The sequence below is a fragment of the Trichoderma evansii genome (genome assembly GCF_050947405.1).
Source record: "Trichoderma evansii strain SZMC 28006 chromosome Unknown GGI43scaffold_5, whole genome shotgun sequence".
NCBI lineage: Eukaryota > Fungi > Ascomycota > Sordariomycetes > Hypocreales > Hypocreaceae > Trichoderma > Trichoderma evansii.
Window position 1 is genome coordinate 673,132 of NW_028145201.1, and position 11,280 is coordinate 684,411.

An 11,280-nucleotide genomic window follows, 5' to 3' on the forward strand; every position below is an offset into this window, starting at 1 on the left:
AAGAAGATTGGGTGAAATGCTTACTTCAATAATGAAGGTAAGTTCTGTTTCAGCCTAATATACTTTTTCGAATTCCTTGTTGAGTGTAAGATTCAGAAATATCATTGCCGCAGAGGGGGGGGGCTCGTTTTTTCGGAATACCGGCGTATCCGACCGAACACAATTTTGGTAGAATAGTTTATAATTACACTGATTGGGGGAAAAAGTTTTGGAAGACATTCTAGACTCAGAAGTAATACGGTAAATTAACATTAGTAGGAACGTATAAATGACCGGGCCCGGAAACGTAATACTCCCGTCGATACGATATTGAAGTGGACCATCATTAATTGCTCAGCGCCTCTAATAGTATGGGATAGTATACTGACCTGGGTAGTATGTAGCGACATTTGATGCACGTGGCTTATGGCTTACTCCAGACTCAATCAGAATTATTTGACTCATGGTACGATTGAAATTATGCCGTAGGTACGGAAGAAAGGTGTAGTATAATTCTCATCTTGGAATTTCCTCCGAATGAGCTCCACGAATTAACAATTGGGTGGGGACTTTACTGGAGCCCAAATCATCCATGAGTTTACTCGAGATACAAACAAAAGTCTAGTTTCGGATTATGCCGAAATACGGGTTACAAAACAGTATTTTCTTTTGGTATAGTTTTCCACTGGGCTCCTACGGATATTCGTGAATCCTTCTCCAGGATTGTCGGTCCGATGGCCTGCTAACCTTTGTCTTGTTTTGGTATGTGATATTAGAAATCGGTCCTGATGAAGTTGAGGCATAATTCGGTAAATGTATATAGCTAACGACTGTGGTCACCATATAAGAACTATTAGATCTTGCTCTATTCTTCATCAAGCCAAAAAGGTGGCAGCAATAACACCACGATATACGCTGATAGCTACATCGAAATAATAATTTCTCTTTTCTTCCTAAAGACTATCATCAAAATGTATATTTCAGGCTTTGTTGCCGCGCTCGTGCTGTCGCTCAGTGTATCTGCAGCCCCGGTTGAGGAGAACGCCCAAGCCACTGCTTCTGGCTCCGGTACCAATGGCTCAATTTATAGATTTGGCTCGGCATCCCAATGCCACCAGATCCTCAGGACCGCCGGTGCATGCGGCATAAGCACCTATTTTAAAAATGTTGACCCAAAGGCGTCGTTCGTTGCTATGCCCGCCGACGTCTTTGACAAATACGGTCAATCCCAACACAACAAACTCTGCGGCAAGGTTATTACAATGAAACACAATGGTGTAACGAAAAAGGCTGTTGTTGCAGATCGCAACTTAAGCAACGACCACTCCATCGACATGTGCCTGGATTTATGGCAGGCTTTTGGAGGTCATGATAACGATGGTACCCTCATTAAGGGCTTTAGTTGGTCTATTCAGGATTAAAAGGATACATGGACGGAGACTGTCTTGGAGGCGAGAGTAGCTGAATCTGGCTTTGAAGGCGCAGAAGTATAGCTTCATGAACTTCAGCTAGCCTGAACATTCCAAAGCTGTCCAACCACTAGGCATTCTTATCGCTTGTTAGAGTATCTGTTTATAACTCTAAGATGCCGTACATAGATACATAGAAGAAATAAGTAATTGATCTCTACATTAGGTTGCGCTGAGTTGATAAAATAGCTTAAATATTAATTCCTAGTTCAGGTACAACAATAATAGCAGCTTTTTCTCCAATAACTAAAGCAGTATTGTTTGTGTTTGCTCCGACATTCTCAGGTGCTATACTTAATCAACAATTTTCAGGTTTATAGTCCCATGTATATTAAGGTTAGCATCAACCACGCCGCCACTCTCAATGGGTTTCATAGCGCATGTTCCAAGAGAATGCCTCTAGCCCAATCTTGAACTGTCGCATCATCATCTACAGAATATTTAACATTGTCTGGCGCCGAATCAAGATAATCTGAAGTGGTGATTTTGGCTGCTGAGCCTCGGCGGACCTTGGGTGACCTATATCAACTTTTCCATGACTATGTTCACGAAGGAATAAGGGCCGACTTCACAAACTTGTTAATGATCATTGTTACACGTCTGCAACGATATAGGAAGTATGTCAAGCGGTTTACAAGATAATGCATATCGCTTATGTGGTGTGTATTTAATCGGCTAACGTTAAGTAGGATCTTGTGCTCATTCTAGCGTCGAAGAATGACTTTGGCGAAAGATAGATCATTCACCAACTATTGACAAATTTCAGACCTACAAGTAGTTGCCGTGCTCGAGGTCAGAGAGCAGCGTGCACTGTGTTGGAGTCCATCCGAGGGCTGCCTGGGTCTTGGCGCTGGACACGACATTGTCAGCCATTATAACGGACGCAAAATGGCCAAAAGACTGTTGACAATCTTCGAAAGATTTCGACTCTACCGAAATGCCCAGTTTCCGTCCGATAACTTCTGCTATATCCCTCAGAACGACCCCTCTCTCGGCGACGATATGGTACGTGGCCCCCGGAGTTGCTTTTTCCAGTGCGAGGCGGTACGCGACAGCGGTGTCAAGGTAATGAACGGCTGGCCAGTGGTTGAGACCCTCGCCGATGTATGCGGACACTCTTGTTCGACGTGCAACGGTAATTAAGTTGGAGATGAACATGTGGTCGTCACCATCGCCGTGATTAACGGGTGCGAGGCGCATGATTGCTGTGCGAACACCCTCGGAAGCAAGCTGTTTGGCCAGTTCTTCTGACTCTCCACGAAGAGAAAAGTGAGGCGATTTCGGGTTGAAGGAATCATCTTCAGTCCCAACCTGACCCTCGCGAAGCAGCATAGTCCCGCTAGTGACGAGAAGAGGGCGGTCTGACCCGGCAAGAACAGCACCCATGGCCTTGATGGCCTCTCGGTCCGTTTGGCAGCTTTGGTCAAAATTATCGAAGTCGTGGACAAAAGCCAAGTGAATCACCCCGTCAGAATTGGCGGCGCCATACTTCAAGACACTCAAGTCCGAGAGATCCCCTTTCAAAACCTCGGCTCCGAGGGCCTTCACTTTCTCGGCAGATTTGTCGGAACGGACGAGTCCCAAGACGGAATGTCGGGATCTGATGAGCTCTTGTATAACAGCTCTGCCTATCAGGCCAGATGCACCTGTAACAAAGACGTGCATGATTGTCGCAGAAGTGGTGTCAACGAATATCCCCTTTCCCTAGTTGCAGTGAGCTGGGTATCGTTGCTAATTGGAACTACCTCATTGTGAGGACTTTCTTATAGTGACTTCCACATTATTTATATTCACGGGTTGGTCTCGTATAACACCTATTGCAATTGATTCTTGATTTCTAATGTCAAATCAGTCTTGTCTCCTTATAGAAATAATAATCCTGGGCATATACATGTATTCACTGTAACGAAATGTGACCCGCTGGCCCTCGCCAATGACAGCGCTCGCAATGCGGCAAACGGAATAGCGTGAAATACTAGTTCCGATGCCCCCACGAGCTTAAAACGCCAAGGTCCCGATAATTTGTGCTGATACCTGCATGTATCTACATGTGTTATAAAAAGTAACATCACCATAGGTCAAGGATACAATATCAAAGGAGATTTCCTAAACACCGCGCCCATCTCCTTCAGATGACGGATACCCCGGCTCAAACGCCACGTAGGAAGTCGCGCTTCGGATGCCGAAACTGCAAGCTCCGAAAAATCAAGGTGAGCGACGCAACATTTCTCGGCGGATTATTTAACTCATGAGTTCAGTGTGACGAGACCAAGCCGCGATGTAACAAATGCACAGAATACAAGATACTGTGTAATTTTGCTCTCGGTATCCCGGACCTACAGCTCTCAGCAGGCGGGATGGCCAGTCATCGTGGCTCGGCGGGCATCCTCTCTCCGCCGTCATCGCTGCCCGTCATTTGTTCGGATGCATCTTACAGCTTTAGGTTGGATTCGGACTCGTTGATGAAGCTAGAGCAATTTCGCTCGGACATTACTCGACCTTTCAGTGCTAATATGACCAAGATATGGAAGGATGAGATTCCGTTCGTTGCTTTCCAGGTATGTCGCTGGCCCATTGCAACTCATCGGCCCCCCTTCTTACAGTACAGCACCCGTACCTGATGCACGCCATGCTTGCAGTTGCCACAGCCTTTAGGCGGACTCAACATGGCGTCGTACGCGGATGTCGAACACAGACGGAGATACATCATACTCTTCAATGCGTTTACCTCTTTAAACGAAAGCTGTCACAGCTGATCGCAGCGCCGGACCAGGACGCTATCTGGGCCACATCAGCGTTGCTCGGCCTCTTAGCCATTGTATCGTTTGAGGAGACGAGTCCTGAAGATGCTTGGCCTGTTCGACCTGTGCATGCTTCCGATCTTGAGTGGATGCGGCTGACCGTCGGGAAGAGTATCATATGGACCTTGACCGACCCTCTGCGCACGAACGGGCTATTTCGAGCCATGGCATCTGAGTATGCCGATATGGAATTTTCAATACCTGAAATTGGTATAGCTGGAATTCCATCTTTTTTGATAGAGGCGTGCAATCTTACCGAGACGAGCAACGGCGATAACAACCCGTATTATGTTGCAGCTCATTTGCTCGTCTTGTTAGCGAGGCTGCAAATGCTTTTAGGCGGTAGCTTTCCAGGAATTTACATGATAACCTTCATAAGTCAGTCACAGCTGCGGTTCAGAAGATTGTTGGAAGACAAAGACCCCGTGAGTTTGCTACTCCTTGCGCTATGGTATCGGGAAGCTGGGAAGGCATTATGGTGGGTAAGGCAGCGAGCAGAGGTTGACACACGAGCTATTCGTATATACCTCGAGCGGTTCCATTACAATCAACCAGGGATCATCCGCTTGTTGCCTTAATAGCTGATTGTTTGGTTAATGTAAGCATCGAAACTCGACTTAGCACGACACTTCTTTTTATAGCTGCTCAAAGCAACTAGGGGCATTAGAGGGATTATTATACTTGCAGCATGATAAAATATAATGCCTGGCAACTTTCAAGTCATTGTTCACGATATGGGGAACGCTGCGTTGGGCATATGCTCTAAGAGCAGATGAGCTGTGGCTTATGGCTTCTGGTCACAGCAATTTTAGCCCGAGGGAAGGAAGTGCGCCCTTACATTTCCTACTCCCATGAGGGAGGAGAGCAGACAATGCAGAACAGAAACAGGTCAATAAATCGTCCATTAGGATGATGATTCCAACAGGAGGGAAGATATCCCCCCCTCTAAGGAAATGGTGTATTAGAGTTGGGAGTAATGGATGTATGAACATTTAATCTCACTCGGAAATAGAGTGGCAAAATTTCACATTTTACTTCCGACAAACCTCGATTTGGATTAGATTCCACAGTAGTCAATCTTGATTAGTATACTTTGTGACCTTATACTCGGAATTAGGATCGGTTTTCCCTATGTAAATAATAATCAGATGCCCAGAGCTCTTTTACAATATATTGAATTTATTACACAATGTGATTTTGCTGCATGGACTAATGCACTATCGGGTAAGATTCCAAATCTTTATTTCAGGCAAACCCATATCAAGATTGAACTCCGCTACAGCAAGTCTCTATTAATAATAATCTGAAATTTCAAGAATCTACATTAGTTTCAACAAAGACTCACGTATAAGTATAAAAAGATTAGGCTATGGCTAAACATAAAGCTACAAGACAACTTCAGCTATTATTCACAACATCAATTTACCTTTTTCTACAAAAGACCTGACGCAAATTCTATATATTACAAAGCCAATGCCAAGCATGACAAACGCAATCCAGAATGTTATTGTCGTCGGGGTACGACAGTTCAACATGGTTGTCTATTTTCGTGTCGTATGCTAATGCAGCACAGGCTGGCGGCACCATAGGCCCTGTTTTCATTTCTAAACTTCAGAATGCAGGTTTTAATGTTTCAGTCCTTGCTCGTGAGGCGTCCAAAGCTACTTATGCATCCGATATCACTGTACATCGAACAGATCTCAGCCATTCATCTCTTGTAAAGGCTTTTCAGGGAATTGATGCCGTCGTCTCCGCGGTCGCAACCTTCAACGTCCCTGATCAAATTGCTATGATCGATGCCGCGGTTGAGGCCAAAGTGAAACGCTTTCTACCAAGTGAATATGGTGGCGATGCCTCATTACCTGATCTTGAGAACATTGCTCCATTTGCAGTCCCGAAGCAAAATGTTATTGAATACCTGAAAACAAAAGAGTCGCAGGGCCTTTCTTGGACCGCGATCAGCGTTGGAGCGTTCTTCGATTATGTAAGTACTCCATAATTTCCTAATCCAGCAGTACAACAGACCTTAACCTGATATGCGCTTTTCAAGCTTTTCGGATATGGTCATGGCTTGATGGGTTTTCACTTTGACGACCCGAAAGTTCAGTTATTCGACAAGGGCGTAAGACCTCTCGATGCCACTACTATGAACCAAGTGGGTCTAGCGGCCGCCGCAACCTTACAACACCTTGAAGAGACAGAGAATAAGCGGATATACGTCAAGTCCTTTTCTGTTTCTCAGGTTCAAATTGTCAACGCCTTTGAGAAACTTTCAGACAAAAAGTTCAAGAGAACTGATGGAAATACTAAAGAGTTGATTGCCGCTGGTAAGAAGCATCTAGAAGAAGGAAACTGGGATCTTGGATATCCAGAATCAGTCACAGCAGCCCTTTACTCGGACACGGGCTTTGGCTACTCTTCAGGGCACGCATCTGAATGGAATAAAATTCTAGGCTTGCCTGAAGAAAGTTTAGAAATTTGTGCTGAGGAGATTTTGCAAAACAAAGGTTGGATTTAGACCTTTGTAAGCTAGCTTGCATTGGATTCCGCTGTTGATAAATACTGTAGAAAGATATCTTAGGCAATGATACACTGCTTTTAAAAGTTAAACGAGCCATTGTTGCAAATAGTCGAAGAAAGGGCTAGCTAGACATCGTTTACTGCTGAATTTGCTGTTATAATATTGACTTAGACTGCAGTAGAGTCATGTTAAAAGCTGTAATAATATATCTGTGTGCTTCTTCTTACTACTGAAAACGTTCAGAAAAAGCTTTCCTATCATCCCGACATTGTCTAGCTCATCACGCTGTTTTTCTCTTCGTTCTATCGTTTGATGTTTATAACGATCTATGGTACCTTTAAATAAGGAAAGCCGGAAAGCCGGAAAGCCTTTCAAAGGAGATAAGATTTCGACAACTTTAGACTACTGCATAAGTAAGGGGTATGATGTACGTAGTTAAAATCCCTGCTGATGTCAATACGCAGACACAGGGCCTTGATCAGTTGCTATTTGCAAGCCTACTGCTGATCTGATTAGTATCAGTGCCGAAAGCCGACGCTGATCCTGGAAATAAACATGGATCGGCGCTAACGGAGCTTATTAAATTGAAGAGATTCCGAGTGAGGGTAGAATTAAGGATCAGAAAGCAATGTTCATGTGAAAGAGCTCAATACTAAGTACATAAGTAAACTTGGTAGAACTCTTTCTGAACTGTGTTTTGAATCCTTCAACGTGCCTGAAGGGATTGTGTGGGACTGTCTGGGCGTTTAGCACTATGCAGTCACGTCAAAAATAGGGGCGGATAGCGAGTTCCGTATAATTGTCTTGTTTTACTACATACCGACAAATGCCACAATAAGCCAATTGCTGTAAGCACAGGCGATTTTCTCGTATTGGCGAAGAACTACGGATATCTGGTGAGACTTGGTATAAGACGGGCGCATTCTTTCTTTCTCGGCAGCACACAACTACACCACTGAACTGTTCAAGCCAACACTTTCCGACCGCAAATCCTTATTTCAGTATGAAGTCAACCGTCCTTACTGTTGCGGCGGCTGCCCTGGCGTCTTCTCTCTCCGAACGGTCGACCGGCGCAAGTCCCCCACAAACTCTGGATCGTGTATGGTCCGGTGTTAAGCAGAGCGGCAGTGGCTTCACTTCGGTGACAGGCACATTCACAGTTACAAAGGGCGGCAAAAGATTTGGGCCTTCTATTTGGGTCGGAATCGATGGTTCCACTGAATGTCCCGGAGGCGGCCCATTGCAAACGGGCGTCAGACTCACTGGCAATGGCACGGCGTTCGGCTGGTTTGAATGGGTTCCCCTGAGCGCACCGGTGTTCAAAAACTTTGAAGTCGAGGAGGGAGACGATATCAGAATGACCATTAACGCCTACGGACCTTCCAATGGCTCCGCTATCCTGGACAACCTCAGTACTGCGCAGAGCGTGTCGCACATTTTTACCAGCGTTGACGCGCCACCAGATGCGCCGCTGTGCCAAAAGAGTGTTGAGTGGATTGTCGAAGACTACAACAACTCTGGAGGCAACGATACCGGCATCGTAGCGTCTCCCGACTACGGCACCATCACTATCCGAAACGCGTCGGCGCAGGGATTGACGGGCAAAGTCACTCCCGAGGGCGGCGAACTGATTGAGCTGTTCAATACAAGAACTAGCACTGTCCTGTCGCAGTGCTATGTTGAGAACGAGGAAGTTATATGCAAGTATGTTGGGCCAGCGACTGACAGCTAATACTGCGGATAAGGAGACGAGCGTCACCAGCACAAAGATATTAGCTCAGTAGGACGAGCAATAGATGAGTAGGATGAATAAAAACTTCAAATAGGTGGAATTGACACCATATAAAGTTTATTTATGTTGTTTAGATATCGTTATAATGAGCTCTGATAACTTAATCAAGTAACTTTACATACGATCTTTCCCATAATAGTATTGCTTTCCATTAACAAATGTGCTGCTTGGATATTATGCCAGTCAAAAACTTTTTCCATTTGAATGTTAAACGTCCAGTCGATGATGCGAGGTAGGACGTCACTAACGAGCATATCGCACAGAGTCTTCTGGTAGTTCAGATCTCTGCTTCTCAACCTACTGCCTTCCACTCTTATTCTCTGTTTCACAAACGGACTGAGATTAATACTTCCAGCAGTCTTAGGACCTGATAGCAAGCCTACAATGACGACACGACCATCTTTAGCAGCGCTATTCAAGTTCTGTTGAAAGTAGTCTTGACCAACGAAGTCGATTATTATGTCTACCCCCCTTACCGTTCGTTGCTTTATTTAGCTCTTGTTCCCAGTTGCTTGTGCGATGATTCTAAGCAAAATCCGCTCCTAGGGACTTGCATAGACTTAATTTAGCTTCTGATCCTGCGGTAGCGTAAATAGTCGAAGCACCAAGTGCTTTGCTAAGCTGGATGCCGGCAATAGAGACGGACGAAGCACCAGCATGCCACAAGATAGAATTTGAAGCTTTGAAGCCGCCAGCAACTTTCATTGCTTGCAAGGCCGTAATCCATACTTCAGGTATACCTGCGGCAACTTTCCAGGAAATACTTTTTGGTTTACGAATAATCATGAGTGTTGAGACACAAACGTATTCGGCGTATGCGCCTAATAGAAAAATGGACTTAATTATGCGATTAACAATTCAGGAATGTATTGGTGGTCATACCTCTATAAATTAAACCAAATACCTCATCACCAGTTTGGAAATTTTGGTCCTGTGCCGATTGGTCATTTACCATTTGATCGCCCAAGCCTACAATTTCTCCGGAGAACTCGACGCCCAGAATTTTGCTGGCTGGAGATGGAATTTCATATTGGCCATTTCGTTGCGAGAGATCCATACGGTTGATACCGAAGCATTTCACTTTTACCAATGCTTCTCCCGGTCCTGGTTCTGGCTTCCTAATTTCGGATGATATGACTAAAGCTGTGGCCGGGCCATAGCCGTTCTCGACGTCTGTGTAGTATCAGTTTCACTTTTTAGCATATGTTGTAACTACAAGACATACCAACAGCTCGCACAAGAGACATATCAAAATGCTATTGAAATGTTATTGCAGCTTTAAAATAGCACGTCTTGCTCTTTGATATTTCTACTCAGTCATAGGTGGAAAATTTGAAACCCATGGATGAGAGTTGCGTAGGACGAAAATGGCCATGGCACAATAACTGCAGTGTCTAGTTGTACAAAGTTAGCGCTGAGCTTCACTACTACTCTGATCGGAAATATTGAAATGCTATTGGCTCCGATGACCTGAAAGTCAGAAAAGTAGGAGCTTGGTTTGACAGAGTTACTATCTTTGAACACCGATAGCGAGTCTTAAAAAAGCTTACGCTAGATAATACATTGAATGCATAATTACTATTTTAACCCCCTCTATAATTCTTATAGCTGCCTTTAACAACCATGGGACCTATTACCTGAAACGGTAGGGAATAGCTCCTGTATATATAATAGAAAAACATAATTTGGTAATTATATTACTTACCTCTAATGTGAAGGTTATTGGCTACCTTGGGTTAGTGGTGAATTCATGGCGTTCTCTTGTAGAACACTCAGCACCCTAGCATTTGCGCTAATGCAGACCACTTTCCAGATAGAGTAATACGCCTATAAATTCGTAGCTGACATAAACCGAGTCTGGTGCCATCTCTAAACTTATGCTACCAGTGGTTTCTAAAACAGTGACTCCATCAGTGGTTGTATCGGGTGCTCTAATGTTGTCCTCCAGAGGTGTAATATAGAGGCGAGAAAACCGAGGCTGAAGGTTCCAAATGTTTGAGTAACAGAAGTCACACCTATAGGCAATGAATGACTGGGTTATTAATACATGTCGTCTCACTTACCATGTCACTATGTTTCCATGTATTCCTTTTATGCTTTGTATACCTCCTCACATGTTAACTATACGTTCTAATCCTTCCATATGTACTTTGGACATTTGAAAGTTGCTGCATATTCCCTTCATCAAAGAACAGAGATTTTAGAACAATCTTGGAATACATGTACCATGTAAAACGCATGCTAGGAAGGATAGCTCACCTCTCTGGAAGCTACTAATGCAATCGCTGAAATTGTTGCATCGCGTATAACCTGTTCCTGGAGTATGAGGTTAAACGTAGCGCAACTGTGGTAAAGTCTTAAGCTAGAGTCAGATACCCCAAGTTTCACGTCGTAATCTACTGATACAAGATATAAAATGGAATGAAACCACGCCAAGTTAAGCTTAGAATTGAGAAAACAATCCCTTGGAAAGTTGAGAGCAGGGGATTTCATAACAAACACTTGATGATCTGTATTAATCCGCATTTGGCGCATCCGTATAAGAGAGATATAAAATCGTGGTAAGGTTATCTTGAGGTTCGGGACAGCAAAGGTGTGTGTAGAGAACTTTGGGGGGGGGGGGGGGGGGGAAAAGCATTTGCCATAAAAAAAAAAAAAAATTTTTAGAAAAATGTTTTTAAAATTTGTGCAAAATATTCGAATTGGAAAATTAACCCA

General features: G+C 44.2%; 6 protein-coding genes across 6 annotated transcripts; 4 read left to right on the forward strand and 2 right to left on the reverse strand.

The window, feature by feature from the left end:
• Positions 1 to 950: 950 nt before the first annotated feature.
• Positions 951 to 1,400, forward strand: GGI43DRAFT_381770 (RlpA-like double-psi beta-barrel domain-containing protein; the record flags this gene model as incomplete). Its single annotated transcript, XM_083203165.1, has 1 exon — positions 951 to 1,400. One exon carries the CDS (start codon positions 951 to 953, stop codon positions 1,398 to 1,400), a length of 450 nt encoding a protein of 149 aa, XP_083062621.1.
• Positions 1,401 to 2,216: 816 nt separating this feature from the next.
• GGI43DRAFT_432707 (SDR family oxidoreductase) lies at positions 2,217 to 3,254 on the reverse strand (the record flags this gene model as incomplete). Its single annotated transcript, XM_083209629.1, has 1 exon — positions 2,217 to 3,254. The coding sequence occupies exon 1, from the start codon at positions 3,111 to 3,113 to the stop codon at positions 2,217 to 2,219; it is 897 nt and encodes a 298-aa protein (XP_083062622.1). The 5' UTR covers positions 3,114 to 3,254.
• Positions 3,255 to 3,509: 255 nt separating this feature from the next.
• GGI43DRAFT_399569 (Zn(II)2Cys6 transcription factor domain-containing protein) lies at positions 3,510 to 5,378 on the forward strand. The gene is made up of 3 exons (XM_083205360.1): positions 3,510 to 3,658; positions 3,707 to 4,006; positions 4,057 to 5,378. The coding sequence occupies exons 1-3, from the start codon at positions 3,581 to 3,583 to the stop codon at positions 4,825 to 4,827; spliced, it is 1,149 nt and encodes a 382-aa protein (XP_083062623.1). The 5' UTR covers positions 3,510 to 3,580; the 3' UTR covers positions 4,828 to 5,378.
• Positions 5,379 to 5,731: 353 nt separating this feature from the next.
• Positions 5,732 to 6,767, forward strand: GGI43DRAFT_432712 (uncharacterized protein; the record flags this gene model as incomplete). Its single annotated transcript, XM_083209630.1, has 3 exons — positions 5,732 to 5,767; positions 5,823 to 6,140; positions 6,300 to 6,767. The coding sequence occupies 3 exons, from the start codon at positions 5,732 to 5,734 to the stop codon at positions 6,765 to 6,767; spliced, it is 822 nt and encodes a 273-aa protein (XP_083062624.1).
• Positions 6,768 to 7,773: 1,006 nt separating this feature from the next.
• On the forward strand, positions 7,774 to 8,502 carry GGI43DRAFT_421561 (A4/G1 family peptidase; the record flags this gene model as incomplete). The annotated part of the gene is made up of 1 exon (XM_083207971.1): positions 7,774 to 8,502. One exon carries the CDS (start codon positions 7,774 to 7,776, stop codon positions 8,500 to 8,502), a length of 729 nt encoding a protein of 242 aa, XP_083062625.1.
• Positions 8,503 to 8,666: 164 nt separating this feature from the next.
• Positions 8,667 to 9,809, reverse strand: GGI43DRAFT_421562 (zinc-binding dehydrogenase; the record flags this gene model as incomplete). The annotated part of the gene is made up of 4 exons (XM_083207972.1): positions 8,667 to 9,033; positions 9,113 to 9,383; positions 9,445 to 9,735; positions 9,788 to 9,809. The coding sequence occupies 4 exons, from the start codon at positions 9,807 to 9,809 to the stop codon at positions 8,667 to 8,669; spliced, it is 951 nt and encodes a 316-aa protein (XP_083062626.1).
• Positions 9,810 to 11,280: the final 1,471 nt, after the last annotated feature.